This window comes from Syngnathus acus, chromosome 6 (assembly GCF_901709675.1).
Source record: "Syngnathus acus chromosome 6, fSynAcu1.2, whole genome shotgun sequence".
NCBI lineage: Eukaryota > Metazoa > Chordata > Actinopteri > Syngnathiformes > Syngnathidae > Syngnathus > Syngnathus acus.
Genome location: NC_051092.1, coordinates 13,992,579 through 14,012,574, shown reverse-complemented (window position 1 = coordinate 14,012,574; position 19,996 = coordinate 13,992,579). Strand labels below are relative to the sequence as shown.

Sequence of the window (19,996 nt, the reverse complement as noted above, 5' to 3'; positions counted from 1 at the left end):
TCAGTCTCCCACTTCACCGTGGCTCAAAATGAGAGCACAAGGAGAGAAATAAAAATTCTATTTGCCTTAACCGTGACATGGCTTGCAGTGGTGATGTGCATTCCAGTTCTTTTAAGTGAACTGAATCTTTAGAATCAGTTCACTCAAAAGATTCGTTCAACGAATCGTCCCGCCTCACACACACACTGATCCTTTTATTTTATTTTTTTTATTTTATTTTTTTTTTTATAAATCAAATAATCAAAAATCATGGTCAAAGCTTCACGGAAAGTAAAAAGTGCCGCACCCGCCCTCATTCTGATTGGCTGTTTGATCTGTGATGTCACTTGGACACTCCATTGGGTACACCGCCATTTTCAAGTGTACCTAATAACAGGCCACTTTATTAGGGAAATATCATGGTCAAAGGTCACAGGTGTCACGCTCTAGTCCTCGGGGCCCCATTCCAACATGTTTTCCAAGATTCCCTCGTTCAGTGCACCTGCGTGAAAAGTTTCAGCTCCTGCAGAACATGAAAATGACCAAAATCTTTTCACGCAGGTGTGTTTAACGAGGGTAACTTGGAAAACATATTGTAACGCGGCCCCTCGAGGACTGGAGGTCGACACCCCTAGTTTAAGTGAAAAGTGCCACACCCGCCGTCACCCCCACGTTCTGATTGGCTGTTTGATCTGTGACGTCACTTGGACACTCCATTAGGTACACTGCCATTTTCAAGTGTACCTAATAACAGGCCACTTTATTGGGTAAATATCATGGTCAAAGGTCACAGGTGTCAAGCTCTAGTCCTCGGGGCCGCATTCCAACACGTTTTCCAAGATTCCCTCGTTAAGTGCACCTGCGTGAAAAGTTTTAGCTCCTGCAGAACGTGAAAATAAACAAAATCTTTTCACGCAGGTGTGTTTAACGAGGGTAACTTGGAAAACATATTGGAATGCGGCCCCTCGAGGACTGGAGGTCGACACCCCTGGTTTAAGTGAAAAGTGACACACCCGCCCTCACCCCCACTTTCTGATTGGCTGGTTGATCTGTGACGTCACACGGACACTCCTTTAGGTATGCCGCCATTTTCGGGTGTACCTAATAACAGGCCACTTCATTAGGGAAAAATCATGGCCAAAGCTGAACAGAAAGTGAAAAGTGTCACACCCGCCCTCACCCCCACCTCCTGATTGGCTGGTTGATCTGTGACGTCACACGGACACTCCATTAGGTACACCACAATTTTCAGGTGTACCTAATAACTTTATGCATTTTTTGTACGTGTCAAGAATGTGTATTTGACTACTTGCTCTTTATTTTGGGGGACACCAACACATATTACACAACGTAAAACACGTATACATATTGTCATATAAAGCAGTTAACCAAATGTCAGATTTTTGTTTTCATGCCCAAAAAAGTAAAAACAAGGAATAAAACACCAGACAAGTTTTAACAGGTTTTAATGTTTATTAAAATAATTCAAGTAAATTTCAAACCAGCAATCTGAGGTGAAATTGCAGTAGATATATTGGATAAAAATATTTAGGCGTATATGCGCATACGTTATTTTAAGTGTTATGAAATTAAGATTACCCAAAGAGAAGCACAATCTCCCCGTTTTTGCATAACGGCGCATCGCTTCATGCAATAAAGTCAGCCGTTAGCTTGGAGAAAACGTGCATAAAAGAAGTGGTGTTTCAGTGAGTGGTTCTTTCTTTCCTTGGCAAATCGTAAATCGACATTCTGGCTTACATAGTTCACGCCAGGAGGGAGACGCAACACGTTCACTGACTGATCCGTTGATGCACGGGAAGAAGGCAGTTCACCCATTGGCTCGTTCGCGAACGGGAAAGTCAGGATTCGTTCCCTCACTGATCCGTTCTCCGCGATGAACTGGAAATGCAAATCACTCACTCACTGATTCGTTCGTTCGTGAACGGGAAGTTACGTCATTTTATTCATCGTTTTGTTTTACGGCGAGGTGGTACCAGCTTCATTGCGCATTACCGACACCTACTGGCTGAAGTCATATGAACTGAAAAAAGAACGAATCACTTTAGGAAGTGATTCGTTCTTTTGAACGAATCGTTCACTCACGAGCCAACACTAGCTTGCAGTCCCGCTCGGTTAAAGGTTGTGTTTATCTCGCAAACTGAAGCTGTGCCTAGCAGCGATGTTCTGACTTTTGTACTTTGCACTTGTTATGCTCACGGCTGTCTGTTTGTACTTTAGTCTTAGCTGTCAAGAGTCTGCCCTCTGCTGGGCACAAAGCAACATTTTCAACAGTGGGAAGCTCAGTGCCATAAATGAAAATTGCAAATACTGCTTTCGAAACACAGAGTCAATAAATGGAAAGGACCACGAGGGACATTGTGATTTCAAACAAATGCACAAAAATGACACGGGACAAATACAGCTAGACTTCCTAATTGTGTTCATCAGAGGTAAGTGTGTGTGCGGGGGTCAGATGTCCTCCTTCGTGACCAGGCAGTAAAAGTCTGAGCGGGCTCCGTAGTTGCGTGCTCCCAAGTCCGACACGTCTATGTCTGGGTTTCTGGGTCCTCGCTCGCTACTGGATACAACTGGGAGGACCGGGGCCTTCGAGGTCATAGCTTTGTATATGGGGAGACGCACTCCTACAAGACCAAGAAACAACACTTACATGTCATGTTCATTGACTGGAGGTATCAAATATTAAATTGTGAAAATATTAATGCTTGTGATAAGTTAGCCAAAATATTAAAAATGCTTTCATCATACTTCCTTTTTGATTATCCTATTAAATATAATTTTATGACTCTTACCAAGGTCCCCAGCGGGGTCTGTGTCAGAGCGGCAGTCCAGATAGTCAGGGTCAAGGGTCAGCATGGGGTCTTTGTCATCCTGTAGGACGGTTTGGGGGTCCCCCGCCGCCTTGTTGCGGAAGACGACCCTGCGAGGCATGGCCAAGGCCAGCTCCTTCCAGAATGCGGAGGAGGGAGTCTGTGGACAGGAGGACAGGCACTGGAAATTTTTTTTTCTTGTCACGATTGAGCCACTTGGTTGCGCTTTCTTACCACAGAGTTGTGCCTCCATGTGAGTATGGTGAGACAGTGTTGGTGCTCACTAAACTGCTGCTTGATTTCAGGCCTCATGCGCTTCAGCTGACCTTCCAGTATGATGACGATGGGCTGCCGGCACAGCTCCAACAAGTGCAGCAGGCCCTGTCTGAGAAAATACACACATACATGCAGGGTACAACATATGATACATCACCTACACACGTATGGACTCATTCTGAAGTCCTGACCTGAAGTTGTTGGAGCACCAGTCCTGCTCCAGATATGCGTGAGACATCAACACGATGAGACGTCGGGAGCGACTAATGTTCATTAAAAGCTCTGCCGAAGGTTCTTTAATTGGAGTTGCATTGATGGGTAGATGTGAGACAAGGAAACACACACACGAGTTCATTAAATGAAAATCTAGAATTTTCTTTCTCTGGGTTATTTTTGGTATGATGACTTATTATATATGTTGAGTTTGACTTACCCAAGCCAGGCATGATGTCGTTTTCATTGAGATGCACCTTGTGTGCGTGTTTATTCTCCAGGTGAGGTTTGAGAATAAAATTGACAAACTTCCTGTCGTAGTCATTGTTCACGTAAGAGATGTAGGCGTCGTACAACTTGCCATCTGACAAAAACACAACATTTGTCAAGTTGTCAATGTCCTCAGACACGGGGCACTCTTAGCACTCACCGCTCATCTCGTAGTCCCCGTAAGAGTCGCGGTACCACAGTTTGATGTTCAGGTGGCACTTGGAGTAGATGACAGCAGCCACAGCCAAGAAGAGGAGGAGGACTAAGGCCCCGGTGACAGCAGCAGTGTGGCTTGGGGTGCCTAAGGATTGCCAAAAAATATTTAATAAAAAAAAACTCAAACAGATTAGAAATCAATGAAATAACTAAAATGGCTGCGCTACCAGGCTTTGGATTTTTTCGTCATGAAGGTGAATTTCATTTGTAGTGAATTGTAGCATAGCGATAGTAGAGGTAGTCGAGCAAGTTAACAGCCTCGTTTTAAAGTGATAGATTTCATGTTATAAGATATAGCTCACATTAAAACGTGAGAAGTTTGACTTCCGCATTCATCAAAATGACTAAAATACAAAATCATGTGGGGGTTTTTACTTGATTTCTGTAGGTTGAAGTTGGAAGAAGAGTTCCTCACTGTGCAGCTGTACAGTCCAAAGTCTTCTAACTCCTGAAGCTGGACCACCAGCACGCTGCTCACCACCAGCTGACCTCCAGCTTGAAACCTAGCAAGAAAATAAACGGTCGCATTCTCCTTGGTCACACACACACTGTGAAAGTTCCTTCCACTCACCATGAGGAGGTGTTTTGTAAAATCAAGGAGCCGTTGTCCAGGGGACGGCCATCTTTGGTCCAGTGCAGTGAGGCGTCACATTGTTCGTCAGTCGGGTCCCAGGAGAGCAGGGCGGTGCAATTCAGATCCACGGCGGAGCCCACCTGTCCCCAGAGGCTGCTCTGAACCTCCTTAGAAGGAAACGTTGGAGCCTTGGAGCATTCTAAAGCTGCACAAACAAGAGCAATAAACAAATCTATACGGGTAATTGTAATCGTTCAGACTTACATGTGAGGCGAATGTGGAGCTCACCTTTAACGATTAGGCGCACCGTGAACGAAGCTGTGCTGTTTCCAGGCTGCAAACAGGTGTAGTTCCCTCCGCTTTCGAAAGAGATGTTTGAAAACTCCAGGTAGTAATTTCCCTGCTGGGCACTGAGCTGCTGACAGTCCTTCAGCCAAGCCACCTGGGGCCGAGAGTCTCCCTGGGCATGAGGAAATGGCTCCAAGGAGCAGTTGAGCCGGTATGGGGGGTCCTGCTGTCCCGCATTGAGTATGCGTTCTTCAAAACGGTCCTCATCAACACAAGCTTCATGTTGATTTGCAAACACAGGAGAGTTACACGCAGAATTTTCTTTGCTAAGAGGCAAACACAGCGATGCTGGAGATCAGGGTTAGAGTAGCAGTTTCAATTACTGTTTGTATTTGTTTATTAAAAATTAGATGGGAAGAGGACACTGACAACTGATCGCATAATAAGAATACAGCACTTTGAGGTGTCACTGATTGCGGACCAGTTGGACGGGCTATCTTGCGCATGCGCACATTCATTGTGCGACGTGACCAAACCTACTAAATAACCGGCACGACTGGCCCTGGCTGATTGGTCATAGATTGTTTTGTTTTGGCCTCTTTGTGCTTTCAGTTAGACAATTCACACACAATAATACCACTCATCCGAGTCCAAAGTCTAAATCTGGTCCTCTGTTACTAGGCAACAGCACGTGACTGCGAGACAGCTAGCTGGACCCCACATAGATAGCCAATTGAACAGCCCTAATTATATTACTTTTAATTACGAACGTAGACATAAATAACACAGTGTATGACAATTTAAGCCTAAACCTCTCCCCACTCCAATTTAAGTAAACAAAATGTGTTATATAGGGCATCCTTACCAAGCGAGAGGACAGAGTTGGTCCACAAAAACGAGGTCACCAAAATACATACGACAAAAAAGAATACCATGTCGTCCGTTGTCCTTTCCCGCTAACAAAAAATGGAGAAACTTTTCAATTCCAGCTCTTTTGTTTGTTTTGTTGTTTGCTACGAAATGGTAACTTTACCGAAAGCGTACAGAGGTACGGATCGAGTCAACAGCGCAGTCGTCCGACACCTGCACCTGGAGAGACCTCTTCCTATTGGCTGTGCCTTGTCACGTGGTCTTAGCCACGAGTATCACCTGCTTTCCATAATAGGAAGTATAGTATTGTAGTTGAAATCTGGTCTGAGCTCAACCTACACATTTTATACATTAAGTTAGTGGAAAAAGTACGCATGCACAGTAAAACAGTAATAGTTGTTGTGGTTGATCCAATAAATAAAAATAACTATTAAATGAGCTGTTTAAAAAAATGCGAGCCTGATCAGCTTCAATACACAGCACTGCGTAAATAAAAGTGAAACTAAATATACAGTAAACCACTAACATTCACAATAAACATACATTTAATACAGCATCAATCAAATAAATGATTCACTCCTACCTTTAACTTCAATGATGATATTACAAAAAGTATTGTTAAAGCTCTGACAAATATTATCCCTCTCAATGATTAATTTAATCATTGATTTTTCACAATCCAAGCAGTGTGCCAGCAAATCACACGTTATTTTAACCAATAATTATTTATTCATTGTTGAGAAATCAGCCTTTTAATTCTTGGAGTGTAGAAGAGAAATACACTGTATGCTGATTACTTAAGTGCTCACCATAACCACAGGAAGATCTTTATTTTGGTCAGGGTCAAAAAGAGACTGTATCCAAATAACACTGACAAACAATTGTAAACATTGTGTACAATTATATAAAAACCTCAGGCAGAAGTAGATTTACATGCATTTGTTGTCAAAAATGTAATTAGGTATACTTTTTATTAACAATTGCCACACAAGACAACCATATATTTTGGTGAGGATGTGATATTTTTGTTTTATATTTACTATAAAAATTACGATGCAAAACATTTCTAAGCCCTCTCTTAGTCTCTCGGCAATAATGGTGATCACCACAACGCTTTTCACGATATAAGGCAACATTGTAATACAATCAGAACAAACTGGGGGACCAGTTGTATAAATCGTCATCAGGCGAGGACCACAAATAAAAGTCACCATTAAAAAAAACATTGAGTGCATTCTGACAATAGAATACCAATAATCTCATTGAAGACGACAGCACAATGAGTGACTTGTACATTTGTTTGGTCCACGAATACGCCTGTTGGGAATCCACACAGCCATTATACAGACAGACAGACAGTCGGAGCCCTCTATCTGAACACTTGAAGGTGATGGCTTGGAAGTTGACCCAACTCAATTCTGATTTTTGGGATACTTTGAATGCACAAGGAAACTGTGGGTTCACATTCCATTTGCTCCAGCAAAATGTCGGCGCTGGCTTTCTTCAAATGACCTGTGGAGAATTAAATTGGTCTTTACATTTAGAAACTCTCTCAGGATTGTGAATCACAATAAGGATTGACAGATTTGACATTTTTATATTGAACTTTGGAAAAAAAAAACTGAGAATCAGAACTCAGTATCTCACCTGAGCTCTTCTTTTAGTCTTTCGAATTTATCATAGAGACTGTCGTTCTTGACCTGCATGGGCGCTTCCGGTACAAACCAGGCTGCGATAAATTTGCATATGACCACAATGTGCTGCAAATAGAAATGACATCAGTTTCTCAAGGAATGACAAATACAATATATTGTCGTCGTAATTAGGTTAGTGATAAAGGCATTTGCTGGAAGCTTACCTCAAACAGAATAACAAATGCGAAGCGCACGGCTAAAATAAGCCAGAACTGCGGTGTAAGGTTATAGTCCTCGTTGTTTCTGTAGTCTTTATAGCTGTGAAAAATAAAGTGGATTGAATCTGATTCTGAAAATGTCTTCCTTGTGGGAGTGACAACTGCTAACCAACCTGCAAGAAGTGACATTCGCTCCATTGGGAGTCACCATCTGAAGAGGCGAAAACTCCTTGCGGATTTCTGGGTTATACGTGGAGACAGTGGATAGAGTATTGTTTATGTAGCCGACCATGCAACTTAGGGAGAAAGAAAAGAAAGACAAATATATTGAGCGGGGCATAGCAGAATGTTGGGATTTGTTTTTGGATGCTCACTCGATATCGGTTGCAGTGCCGTTGGCGCAAGGTCCGTAGATAAAACGGTACACCAGTCGAGGGATGAAGTCCGACGACACGCCGATGACCAGCCCGTTTGCGATGACGGCTAAGACCCCGATCGCCTCCAACAAATCGATCCACACACCTGAGCAAAAGCAAATATTTCAACAAATCCATCATAACTTATCCAAACAGCATTTAAAGTTACACTCCACGGGAGTATTTTGAGTCGCACATTTGCAGTTTTTGTATTGACCCCTACTCAGAGGTTCATTGCGCAAAACTGCCCTCAAACGTTTGACATCAAGTACCACCTAAAAATAAGAACAAAACTGGAAGCGGAACTTATTGCAGAAACAAAAATCCAAAACCTACGTTTGTTTCACTTCTGATTATAAAACAATGGAAAAAGGCAGTCATGTTGTTTCCTGGTAAAAGGAGAAAGTCTATTCTTACACAATCTCCAATGAATGCTCTAAAATGACACCTAATGTAAAAAGATGAGCTGTTGCTTCTCCATCCTACTCACCAATATCATTGGTCTTCTTAGGAATCAATCTGCGCTCCAGGGTGACCATCTTAATGGCATCCAGGCGAATCTCAATGACGTTATTGATGAGGGCCAGAAGTGGAGCGAGAGGAAACGCTGCCACAAATATGGTGGTGAAGCTGAACTGGATCACTGCATGGAGGGAAAACAAATATACATTAAGCAAAGCAGCCATTTAACTATCTCTTTATTTATTTAAATTTGCGATGATATGTACTCATTTCTAGAAACTCCTTGAAGAGGCTGAAGGAGTCCACATCATTGAGTCGGTAGTTGTTGAGCCAGTCTCGCATCTTGCAGTTATCGCACAGCTCGGCTCCGAGTTTCACCTGAGCTTCGTCTTTTAGGTAGCAGTTGGCGCATTTCCTCTGAAGCTTGTGAGTTCTTCTCCGCTTCAGCCACTTGCCAAACCACCTGATGCCAGCAGGAGGAAAGGCAGACTATTTTGGACACATTGTAGGGAGAGCGCGTTTTGTATAATACATACGATTGCTTCATACGTACGGGCCGGTGAACTCAAAGACATTGCTAAGGGTTTGCTTGAGGACCATTATGATGGCCATTTGGATGAAGAGATCTGTGAGACACCCGCTGGGATGACACTGGATGGATGGATTGAAAACGGTAAGGTGAAAAGGAAAAATTTGAACTGTAATACGCTTACTCACCTCTTCTAATCTCCATTTACTTGCGATACGGACATAATGACCGGGATGACCATTTATCCTGGTTATTTAAGATGAGACATCATCAGTCATTAGAATCGTGTCTTTTAATACAATCAATTGTGTTCATTGCGGAGTTTCTTACCTGCCGAGAAAAAAGGCAACGTAGAAGAGCGAGGAGAAATAGGTGAAGAACTGGAAGGTGAACATCTTGACGGTGAAACTCCTCTCCGTGGTAGCAAACGATCTGGTTTTCTCTGCCAGAGACATCATTCTTATCAGCAATAAGGTTCATTTAGAATTGGGGGGGGGGCAGTGCCCCCACAGACCCCCCCCTAGCTACGCCAGTGACTGTCATCTATAGTCCGTTTCCACGCCGAATACATTTAAGCGTCTTTTTAAATAAACTTGCAATTCGTCAAGCAGCCTATCATTGAGCTTTGTTTTGGGAGGTCACCTGCTGTTTCATGTGACTCTTTGTGGTGGCCCAGTTCCAAAGTTCATTCAAAGTTAGTCACCTAATTGTTTGTTTGTGACCACACCTTGATACCATCGCGACACTTTGCTTTCTCCAAGAACCCAGACGCTAACGTCACATAGAAAAAAAAAGTGTTGCCTTTCCAAGCTACTAGTTTAATTCAAAAAGTGAACAGTGAATCTGGGCCAGAGGGCTCTTGGACTATTGGATCCACGTTCTGGTGCCAGGCTGCTCTGCTGCAAATTATCAGCGTGCAGCTTTGACTGACAGCCTCGCTACGTGGGCAGATACCAGACAACTCAAAACGTGTTTTTCTGACTTGAGCAGTTTCCAAATTTTAGATCAGAAGGATCACTTTACGGTCATATCCGGCTAATTTTCATCTATTGTTTGCAAATTGCTTATTGTATGCGATCATGTGAATGAAGATTTGCATTGTTTTGCATTTTGCGTGTGTGATTGTGTCTTTTGGATGCTCTCTGGAGGAATGTGTGTAATCCAAATATGGCTCGCCTTCAGCTCTTCAAACCAGTTTGAACTGTCAATCAAATAGAAGCAACTTTTCAAATCTGGAAAATAATTAGGTGTAGAAGAATAATAATACATACTTTGGTGTTTTATTGATATTTGTCACAGCAGCACCATTCATTTGGGATTTAGACTATATAAACAAATAGAATTACATTTTGAAAAAAATATTTACCTAATTCACAGAGTTTCATAGCCACACTCCTGTTGACCTGCAAGCACAAAGTGTGATCAACCTTACAAAAGACGCTACTCAAAGAAGACAAGGACGTAATTAGGCCTTTTTGTACCCGAGTCATGACGGTGATAATCAGGTAATGAAGAACAGCTCCAAGCATCATGGCTATGCTGTTGGAGTGCGTGGTCATGAACTCCCATGACCCCTCGGCCAATTGCACCGCTGCGATCACCCTGAACACCACCAGCACGTGCGTCAGGCCGATGATAACCAATATCTGTGAAAACACATTATTTAGTACCGTTCAATGGGACATTTGGATTTTTCCGGCGAAGAAAAAGTAGCTACCATAATAATAACACAAATTAAAACCAGCGTGCTGCGCAGATAGGAGTGCTTGAATTTCTTGGGAGCAGTGTTAGCATTGTTGACAACGTGCAAGATGAGTTCCTCCTAAATAAAAAAAGACACATACAAAGAGAAAGAAACAGCACGGAGAGTAAGCCTAGAGCTAAAGATGCCGTTCCTTTGAAAAGATGATCGCTCATACCTCCTCCTCACACCAATCGGACACCTTCCATTCACACACAAAGGAAGTCCGATGTCGTTTCCAGAACTCTAAAAATAGTGTGGCTGTAAAAAGAAAAGAAAATGTGCAAAATTAATTAACAAGCCTTGAATGAACCTAGTAGCATACTTCTGCCCGTTAAAATAATAATATTATAATTTGTTAAAATTAGATTCCAGTGGGTTACAACCATGTTAAGGAAAATATTTGTCATCACTTCAAACAGGATAGTCCAAAGTGCAAAGAAGATAAGTTATGTTCATCCGCGCCTCCACTTTTATACCCCCATTTGATTCTTTATCTTTTTATCTCTTTTATGTACAGTCATGTTGGGCCTTTGTCACTAAGACTGTACTTCCTCCCAATTGTGTACTCTTCAGAAGGTTGTTCAAATAACGTTAAACCAACATCATTGGCTGAATCAATATTGTACTGCTTAACTACACAGGCTGCATCTGGAAAAATAGTGAACAAAAACACTCACAAAAAAGGATTCTCTGCTGCATTTGATACTCTTCTAATATTTGTTCCATGAAATTGTATTCATTTGATTCCAAGAATCTTCATTTGGGAGTATTTCTCTCACTGATGTTACATTATTTTTCTGTCCATTCAGACTTCAACCTTGATGTGTTGCCATGACAACCTAAACTGACCAGAGTCTTCACAATCAGCCAGCTTGTGTAACTTGACCTATAATAGCTATGAGACTGTTTCTTTTTTTCCAATTAGATCTCAAATTTGTCTCACGGTGGCTCCCTTGGTGGCCCAGAACAATGATAGCATCTTTTCATCCTATGATTGCCTTTGTGTATCGTCTGTCTACATGTGTTGCTGCACCATTGCATTCAAATATCTTCCTTATAACATTGGCTAGTTTACTTACCCCAAACAGCCATGACCATGGCAAATAACACCGTGCCTTCGTTGTCAAACAGGAGACTCACCTGTGAACATGTGAAACCAACAGTAAGACTAAAGAAAAAACACATTGGGAAAGTGATGCAGCAACCAACCTTGGCATAAGTGCACGTGTCAGACAACAGCCACACTTTGCATCTCTTGTCACAAAGAGGGCACATGACTACATCGATGTCGCAGACCTCCTTTCTGCAAGACAACAAACATTTGGGTTGGTCGTAATGGCTCGTTAAAACTGCTGCCATCTAAGGATCAAATCTCACATGAGGGGCGACGTGTTGAAAAAGGCGACGCCATAGAGGAAGACGACAACCCCGATGAGAGCGGGAACGACAAGCATGTACGTGTACCAGCCAAGCCACAAGTAGTACAAGGCCACCTTCTCTCCAAAATAGTTCCTGTAAACACAACACGGTATCTTTAAGCTCACAAATGAACTTCCTCGCATTAAATCCATGCCTGTTGAAATGAACACCAAGCTGATATGCACACATGAATTCTAATGTAAAAATGGCAGCAACTGGGAAGATTCAAATAAAGTGAAACTGTAGTAAATCAAGAGATGCCATTTTGTGAACTTTTACATGCTATTTTTAACAAAGTGAACCCACAGAACACAACTCCAACCCTCCCAGGCATTTAGTAATTTGTTTTTAATAATGACTTCAAACAAGGTGTGTGTCATATGAGTCACGTCACGTGTGAAGGATGACAATCTCATTATATCATATAAACAATATGGCCGCAAAGGCTTGATGTGTGGACAAGAAAACAAACGTTTGAAGAGGTGTTGCAATGCCAACCTGACAGCAGTGATGGGTTGCCCTTGGAAACAAGCGGTCCATCGAGCCCAGCTCTCCGTCAGCTCTCGCTGTTTCTTTTTCTGCGGAGGTAAAGCGAATCAGCGTCATCAAGGGAACGAGAGCACACGGTGAGGATGGATGGCATCATCTCAAAACACTGCATAAGGCTGTTCATAACGTGGCAATAACGCTAAGGACATCTTGGATGACAAAGACGGAGGACCCCCCATATCACAGTAATAATATTAATAATAATAATCATAAAGATAATAATAATAATAATTAAAAAAAAGGAACACTGAAGACACTAAGATGATTGATTATTGCTTAAATTTCATGAAAATGAGCCTTACAGGATTTAAAAGCACAAATCAGCAATGCAACTATCACGTGTCATCTTGCTTCCGCTTTCCCACCAATGAATCTCGTGAAAGGAAAAACCTGCTGACCTGAAGAGGCGCAGGCTTGAAGAAATCAAACCCTCTCACTTGACTTGGATGAGTCACCGGCATGAGACGTCACTTAATGACTCACATGCAGTCAGTGAACTTCACTAGCACCGGTTTTATTGTTTGCAAAGACCTTTGCCGAGTTGTGTTACACATTTCTCGAGAGGAATGTAAAACACTTTGGTGACCTGTGATGTGCTGATATTTAACAGTTGCTAACAGTGTTACGAGCTCTCCTGTTCTGTTGTGTTTAATTGGACCGTTTATGTGACCGATTGCTCTTTCCACACACTTTCCTTCTTTCTTTTCAGTCAACAGCAAGTGGCAAAATGGCCGCCCCCCTGAGATGGATACAAACGGGTGAATTTTGCTGCATAACTCATATTCCACAAACGCAATATTAATCAGAATGCCGTGTTTAAACTAGCGGGGACACATGCAAGATATTATTTTAAAAAAACATGTCCGACCAGGGCGGCTCGGTGGCGCACTGGGTAGCACGTCCGCCTCACAGTTAGGAGGGTGCGGGTTCGATTCCACCTCCGGCCCTCCCTGTGTGGAGTTTGCATGTTCTCCCCGGGCCCGCGTGGGTTTTCTCCGGGCACTCCGGTTTCCTCCCACATCCCAAAGACATGCTTGGTAGGCCGATTGAAGACTCCAAATTGTCCCTAGGTGTGGGTGCGAGTGCAAATGGTTGTTTGTCTCTGTGTGCCCTGCGATTGGCTGGCAACCGGTTCAGGGTGTCCTCCGCCTACTGCCCGATGACAGCTGGGATAGGCTCCAGCACTCCCGCGACCCCCGTGGGGACTAAGCGGTTCAGAAAATGGATGGATGGATGTCCGACCAGTTAAATCAATGACAGCATAATGAACTCGTTACCTCATGCAGGCAAAACTTTGCCTCGAAAACCTTCGTCTTCATCAGAACTCGCAGACCCTCTGGCAGGATCAATAGAGCAGTCAAATGAGCTTTCTCCATTTTCAAAGAGGATTGGCAGTATGTTAATAGCATCTTACCTCCTGAACTGATAGGTGTGTGGTTCAAGATAAAGTGGACAACCCTTATCCTGAAAGAGAAACGGCCATTGTTTACAAAAACATTGAATAGGAATTCAATGCACAATGTTGTGTTGTGATTTTAAATGATGTGACCAAGAAGAATGTCTTCTTGCTTTTCTCCATTTATTTCTTCAATTATTTCCATTTTACCTGGTGCTGAGAGGCAGATTGTTCTGGTCTGAGCTCCAGTTACAGGTGTCAGATACTTTGAGCAGATATCTGTACTTCTCAAAAATCTCAAGAGGAGCTTTTACGCCAAAGAAAACCAAGTCATCGTTTAGAATTTTCTGTTGAACGAAAAGATGAATTATGTCACTTAAGTGTTACACGCGGAAAGAATTGTTTAATATCTTCCCACTCACTGTGACTTTAAATTTCTTCCTTTTCAGCTGCTCAATGAATTCATTTTGCTTCTTGATGGACTCTCGATCCAGGTGCTCTCTTGATTTGGCAACCAGGACGTAGTCGTATGCGAGTGGGTTGTACTGTAGCTCAAAAACAGTGGAACAATAATTTGACCATTGACATGCAACAGAGACACATAATATGACAACAATCGGCAAGTTGTTCTTTCTGCTGATGTGAGTAGGGCTTGTCATTGATGAATATTTTTAGAATGGATTGTTCTATCGATGATTCAACTCATAAATTGAATAATTTGGATACAATTAATTTTGTTAGTCTATTAAAAAATGTTTTTGCACAATTTATGTTTATTAACCAATTATTTTTGTTTATTTGGTATTAGTGATTAAAAAATAACTAAACAGTTAAGCAGTAGCACTCAAGATGTTTGCAGACGTCTTATTTTGATTAAAAATGGCTCTATTATTCCATTATCAAAATATGAGGTGAGTAATTTGATATTAATTTGATAATTTAATTTAATTCAATCTTTTGTAGATTAATCAATTAATCTTGACATCAATAGAAGTGAGCTCCAGTACAAAAACTGTATCCAAAAAGAGCAAATGGGTTTTGATTGAGATTGTCAATCAATAATTTTGCAATTAGAGTTGGCAGTGGTACATAACTGCTGATTGTTTATCACATAGCCAAATACTGTAATCAAACCATTATCATTTTTGGAAAGGCAGAAAGTTTTTGAAGTGAATCCAACCGTCGCTGTAAAATGGTCAAATTAAATTCTTGATGCCTCTTATTAAATAAATTGAAACAGATTGGCAAAAAATGTTTTAATGGTATCTAGCACTGCTTTGTTAATAACACATTTTATAACTTACCAAATGAGGACGTGACATCTGCTCATTGCCATTCTCTTGTACAATTCCCATTAACTCCAGTAGCTCTATGCTGGACTATTGAACACACACAACAACAACAACAACAACAAGCAATGCATTATTTTGTTGCTGAACGATTCCTTTGCAACGACTGAAACATCTCAGTTAAAGGAATAACACTCGGGTTGGTGATAAAAATCAGGTAGAAGGATCATTATCGACGTAGAAAAGAATCCAGTTAAACGCTCATGTGGGCGTGTGAGCGTGTGTGTTTGTGGGGGAAAGAGAAGGCCTGCTGTTTATCACCCCTCCGCGGTTATTCTGACTCACCGCTGTCAGCGGACGAGGTTAATCCAATATGACCGGGGAGCATGTGGTGGCATGTGCGTTCTCAATGTCACGCTGTTTTATGCACAGACGCAATTGGCACAAAACTGCGTGTGGCAGGCTGTGATTGTGTATCAACATGATGACAACATAATGACACTACATTGGCTACACCTACACAAACCCTACAGCGATCACATGCAACATATTGAACGTGACCATTTGAATCGGTGGGCTTGTGAATAGTAGCGTTGAGCAATTTATCAAATTCATAAACTGGCCTTCACATTAGGCTAACTTAGAAAACACCCAAAAATATCTATAATTGTTTTTGTAATACAGATTAATTTTTTGGTTGTGTTTGTTAAAAACTACATAATGTTTAGTGATTTACAAACTAAACAATTGAGCAATGTCACACGAGTAGGACTGATTGTTTTTGATAATCGATTAGATGCCAATTAATTGATTAACGTGACGCCTTTAGTGTATACTCCCACTACATTGTTTCAATTGTTAGATTTCTAAAAAAAAAAAGTCAGATTGTGCTATATGTGTTCTAGGTCAAATTCATGGTGAGAAAATCTTGGGTGTCACATTTTATATTTCAAAATCCGGAAGTTCGAGTAGTGGTGTGGAGACATTTTATATCCAAAGAACGTGCATGCGAGTTAACTGCACAATGTTGTCCCTTTTTTTTTTTTTTTTTCAAAACCGCTATTTTATTACATTTCATTGTTGCAGTGTGAATAGCAACAAACGCTTTCACTGTTTTGATCTTCAGGGAAGTCTTCAAATCATTGACACAGTACATGCATCATAAAAGCTGATAAACAAGAATTAGGTGTCAGTATTGACAAATGAAACTGACTTGGAAATCCCAGGTTAACAATTGTTAACCTGGGATTTCCAGGTCACATTAATGCTCCGTTTTAATCGACATCATCACGGAGGTATTTATTTAATGTTTATACTTATAGTTGCAGTGGTGGAAAAATGCAAAGTAGAACCATGCCGAGAAGAAGAACTCTATATGGATAAATGTGGTAAACAAAAATGTTGACAAAAGCCTTCGGGTATGAAACAAGGCAGTTGTACACCCACAACAATCTATTCACGGTGTCTATCAAAAGTGAATCTTTCAAAGGGAGGACTGTTGAATGCTTTTCTCGAGTTGGACCTACATCTGATGATGATGTGAGGCCATTCCAGTTGGTACTTTGACCACTGGCTATATTGTGAGATGGTGTCATGTTAACAACACGCATGCATGTGTTTTGCCGAATGTGGTGGCATACATTTAGTAACGTAACGCAATTTTTAAAACTATAAAATGCCTAAGAATGATTTCCTACCTGCCTCTTGTGTCTTGACATGATCGGCAGCGCGCAAACGGATTAAAAAATAAATAAATACAAGGAAAATAGAAGTGACTCTCCTCGGCGGTGATTCCACGTCCTTCCGTAGCCTGCTCTGAGCTCCTGAGCTCAGCCAGGTAACTTCCGTAGTCCTCCTACGCAAAAAACGTGTCGTTGTTGTTGCAAAGAATGTAGGAGCGACTCCACCTGTTGCTGACGCCGATACGACCAGCCTCTTCCTTTCTGTCGCTTCGCTGAGAGCAGCGGGCGATGTAAACACTTGAGCCACGAACGTATTAGCTTCATGCAGACCAAGCTTTCTCTCTGGTGTAGGTAGGTCCTCCTCAGGTGCGATGGAATGAATTTGTTGCCGCCTCCTCAAGTGATGCATAGTGGCTTGTGCTGACCGCTAGGTGGCAGCAAATGCAATTATTTAAATCAGGGATGGGCACGCTTGAGTACGAAAGGGTTATTTGGACATTTTAAACGAACCAATTACTCGTGTCTGTCTGTCTTATAAATTTATACTTCGTGTAGTGAGAGACACACACAAGGGTAGCGAGCCATGACTCTTACGGGAAGCTTACTACAATTTTAATTTCCTTTCAAAATTAACCATAAAAATGACAACCACATACCTGGACAATTATGTAATTATACTGCATGGGATGAATCTTTTGAACCTGCGTTGAAAAAAGGAAAATGTATTATAAAAAATGAAATAATCAGAGCATTTACGTCATACATCTGTTTAGGAAGTGTGTCTATATATGGACCCCGTTTAACACTGATGACCAATTGTGCCCCCACTCTAGCATTTAAATTGCCCATTGGTGACCTAAACTTGATGTTTTATTTTAAATGTCAATAAATCTGTTCCTGTTTACACAAAACACATGCGGTTTGTTTTGCATTTTGTTTCCTACCAAATGATCAGTTCATCCTCACGTTCTGCAGGAGCCTGATAATTGAATCAGGTGGGTTTAATGAGGGAAACTTGGAAAACATGTAGGAATGCGGCCCCCAAGGACTGGAGTTTGAGACCCCTGCCTTAGATGAACCGAAGCTATGTATCAAACTGTGACTTTTGTCCAACCGTTTGCTTCCCTCGTGGTAATGCATTCTTGCATATGGCTTTACCATTATAACTGTCGCTCACCCTCCGTGAGTTTAGCTCAATGTATCTTCCAATTAAAACAAATGTGACACCCCAGCGCTAAAGCCTTCAAGTTTCTTGGATTACCCTGGAAACTTCCAGCTCCAGCAGTTTTTCTGTTGATTTGAGGTCACTTCATGACCTTGATAAGCTTCTTCCTGAGCCGCTCCTTTATTGTCTGGCAGTATGGTTTGGGTCATCGTGCCCTTTGCTATAAAGCAGCCCTAAAACATGTTTCCTCATCCAAAACTAACTGTGGGAATGGTGTTCCAAACACGACAAGACGAGTTGATGCCAAAAAACTTTGGGCTCATCTAACCACAGCACTTTCGCCAGAGCTGTATCATTTAAATGTTCACTGGTGAACATAAGGCGGGCCTCCACATGTGCCTGCAAGATTGCAAGGGGATCAAATTTGGGAGTATTTGGACACATGAAATAATTTTCCACAGCGGCCATCTCAGGACTGGTCACAGAGGGGATATCATACTTTTTATCAGTAGTCTTCATTTAACTCGACACACAAGAGAAACATTTGGACAAAGTGTGTCCATCTTAAAATTTCCACTTTCAACTTGTATTTACTGTAAGCGATATACTGAATTACCTACTGTATATTCCAATATTACAGTTCATCGGATCAAAATCAAAGGTGGTCCTGCTTGTCTTGTCATTACTGGCAACTGTTTACCATTAGACATTGGCAGTGCACACCCAAGAAGCGCCACATGTTGCGGAGAACGGACAATATGAGACTGAAGAAAAAGTGGTTAGGGGAAATGAGTAGCTGTATTTCTGTGCATGCTGCCACACCCCGCAGTGCAGCCCAACGTAATTACACGAGTACAGGACGATGGAGGCCACATGAAGGACAGCAAGAAGGCCCGGACACTAAATTTAAATTCATGGGCGACGGCAAGGGAGAGGCTTTCCTGAACTGGAGGACAGGGTGCAGAGTGGAATTGAGGTTAAACGCTGTGAACTGCATCAGAGAAAAAAAGAAATGTCACAAAACTTTGCTTGTTACACCTTAGTTGTATTTCCTCTTTTATTACATTTTTGGAGCCATACTCGGCAGCCATGTTCAGGGCAGCAGATATCCACCATTGCAATAACTTAATAAGGCTGGTGTAAACCTTTCCTGACTGTAACCTTATCATCCAATTATAAATCAGTGTGAAGTGCTTTGAAGGCCTTAGTGTGCGGAAAAGCGGCATACAAGTGACATATTATTTATCATTTAAAACACCAAGAAACGTTTCTCAATTATAATTCGTCCAATTAAGGTGATTCCTTGTTTTTGTCAAATGACAACAGCACTATGCTTCCTGGGGTCTTTTATATTGTAATACTGTGATAGATGCGCATTTTACATTAGCAAAATCTAATGACAAGTAAAAGTAAAGTACCAAGTAAAAATGTCAGAACAAAATTGACATTTTAAACATTTCATTTGATCATACTGACTCACTTTCACCCCTGTCTTGTATTGTATTGTCATACAATTTGTATAAAAACAGATCAAAGACAACGTAAAAAAACCAAATACTTTTGTAGTTAAAGCGATCAATTCCAACACACGATTGGCTGGCATATGTGACGTCACATCTTTCAATCAAAGTTTTTGAAACAACGAATGGGCAAAAAAAAACAATGTGAGTGGGCGTGACAACGCAAATCATAAGGCAACCAAGTTAATAAAGAAAACACGTAGTTGCAACGTTAAGACAAATATCACGTCAAACAAAATGTCATTTACTTCATGCAGGTGCAGGATGCGCAAGTTGCCCCAGGTTAACTAAGCGGGACATCATTAGTTAGCTTCCGTCTAGTCGTCTTTGTACTAAAAATGTGCACTTCAGTGTCGTATCTAAATTACAAGTAGGCTCTCAGTTTTCCGTCAGGCTCATATCATTGGCTTGAGACGGGTCGCCACTCCCCTCGCGGACCTCCCTCTGCGCAGTTGGGGG

General features: G+C 41.6%; 2 protein-coding genes across 7 annotated transcripts; both read right to left on the bottom strand.

Annotated features, from left to right (window-relative positions):
- Positions 1–2,330: 2,330 nt before the first annotated feature.
- sigirr (single immunoglobulin and toll-interleukin 1 receptor (TIR) domain) lies at positions 2,331–5,760 on the bottom strand. Of its 3 annotated transcripts, none has more exons than XM_037253610.1 (10): positions 5,510–5,760; positions 4,621–4,920; positions 4,354–4,561; positions 4,158–4,285; positions 3,727–3,867; positions 3,517–3,660; positions 3,275–3,377; positions 3,042–3,192; positions 2,790–2,967; positions 2,331–2,621 (listed from the first exon to the last, which is right to left on the bottom strand). In XM_037253610.1, the coding sequence occupies exons 1-10, from the start codon at positions 5,577–5,579 to the stop codon at positions 2,449–2,451; spliced, it is 1,596 nt and encodes a 531-aa protein (XP_037109505.1). In that variant the 5' UTR covers positions 5,580–5,760; the 3' UTR covers positions 2,331–2,448. The 3 variants fall into 3 exon arrangements, with proteins under 3 accessions (XP_037109505.1, XP_037109503.1, XP_037109504.1); XM_037253608.1 differs by having other exon boundaries at positions 4,621–4,970; positions 5,510–5,757; XM_037253609.1 differs by having other exon boundaries at positions 4,645–4,970; positions 5,510–5,756.
- A 544-nt stretch (positions 5,761–6,304) lies between these two features.
- On the bottom strand, positions 6,305–17,240 carry LOC119124001 (anoctamin-9). Of its 4 annotated transcripts, none has more exons than XM_037253553.1 (24): positions 16,868–17,238; positions 15,186–15,260; positions 14,304–14,432; positions 14,092–14,228; positions 13,900–13,949; positions 13,763–13,821; positions 12,435–12,514; positions 11,895–12,029; positions 11,727–11,820; positions 11,597–11,657; positions 10,693–10,775; positions 10,491–10,595; positions 10,255–10,419; positions 10,140–10,176; positions 9,104–9,215; positions 8,962–9,019; positions 8,798–8,895; positions 8,511–8,707; positions 8,273–8,425; positions 7,741–7,888; positions 7,540–7,662; positions 7,373–7,466; positions 7,162–7,274; positions 6,305–7,026 (listed from the first exon to the last, which is right to left on the bottom strand). In XM_037253553.1, exons 1-24 carry the CDS (start codon positions 16,886–16,888, stop codon positions 6,975–6,977), a joined length of 2,379 nt encoding a protein of 792 aa, XP_037109448.1. In that variant the 5' UTR covers positions 16,889–17,238; the 3' UTR covers positions 6,305–6,974. The 4 variants fall into 4 exon arrangements, with proteins under 4 accessions (XP_037109448.1, XP_037109449.1, XP_037109447.1 ...); XM_037253554.1 differs by having other exon boundaries at positions 14,304–14,426; XM_037253552.1 differs by having other exon boundaries at positions 13,763–13,949; positions 14,304–14,426; positions 16,868–17,240.
- Positions 17,241–19,996: the final 2,756 nt, after the last annotated feature.

What these genes read in the sequence shown, in the direction of transcription:
- sigirr (XM_037253608.1), bottom strand. Translation starts at nt 5,559, where the DNA reads ATGTATTTTGGTGACCTCGTTTTTGTGGACCAACTCTGTCCTCTCGCT. An exon ending in CGGGGACTACGAGATGAGCG is followed by an intron (nt 3,661 to 3,726) that starts GTGAGTGCTAAG and finishes TGTTTTTGTCAG; the next exon opens with ATGGCAAGTTGTACGACGCC. An exon ending in AGACCCCGCTGGGGACCTTG is followed by an intron (nt 2,622 to 2,789) that starts GTAAGAGTCATA and finishes TTGGTCTTGTAG; the next exon opens with GAGTGCGTCTCCCCATATAC.
- LOC119124001 (XM_037253551.1), bottom strand. Translation starts at nt 16,888, where the DNA reads ATGTCAAGACACAAGAGGCAG. An exon ending in AGATGTCACGTCCTCATTTG is followed by an intron (nt 14,433 to 15,185) that starts GTAAGTTATAAA and finishes ACTGTTTTTGAG; the next exon opens with CTACAGTACAACCCACTCGC. An exon ending in CAACCCATCACTGCTGTCAG is followed by an intron (nt 12,030 to 12,434) that starts GTTGGCATTGCA and finishes TTGTGTTTACAG; the next exon opens with GAACTATTTTGGAGAGAAGG.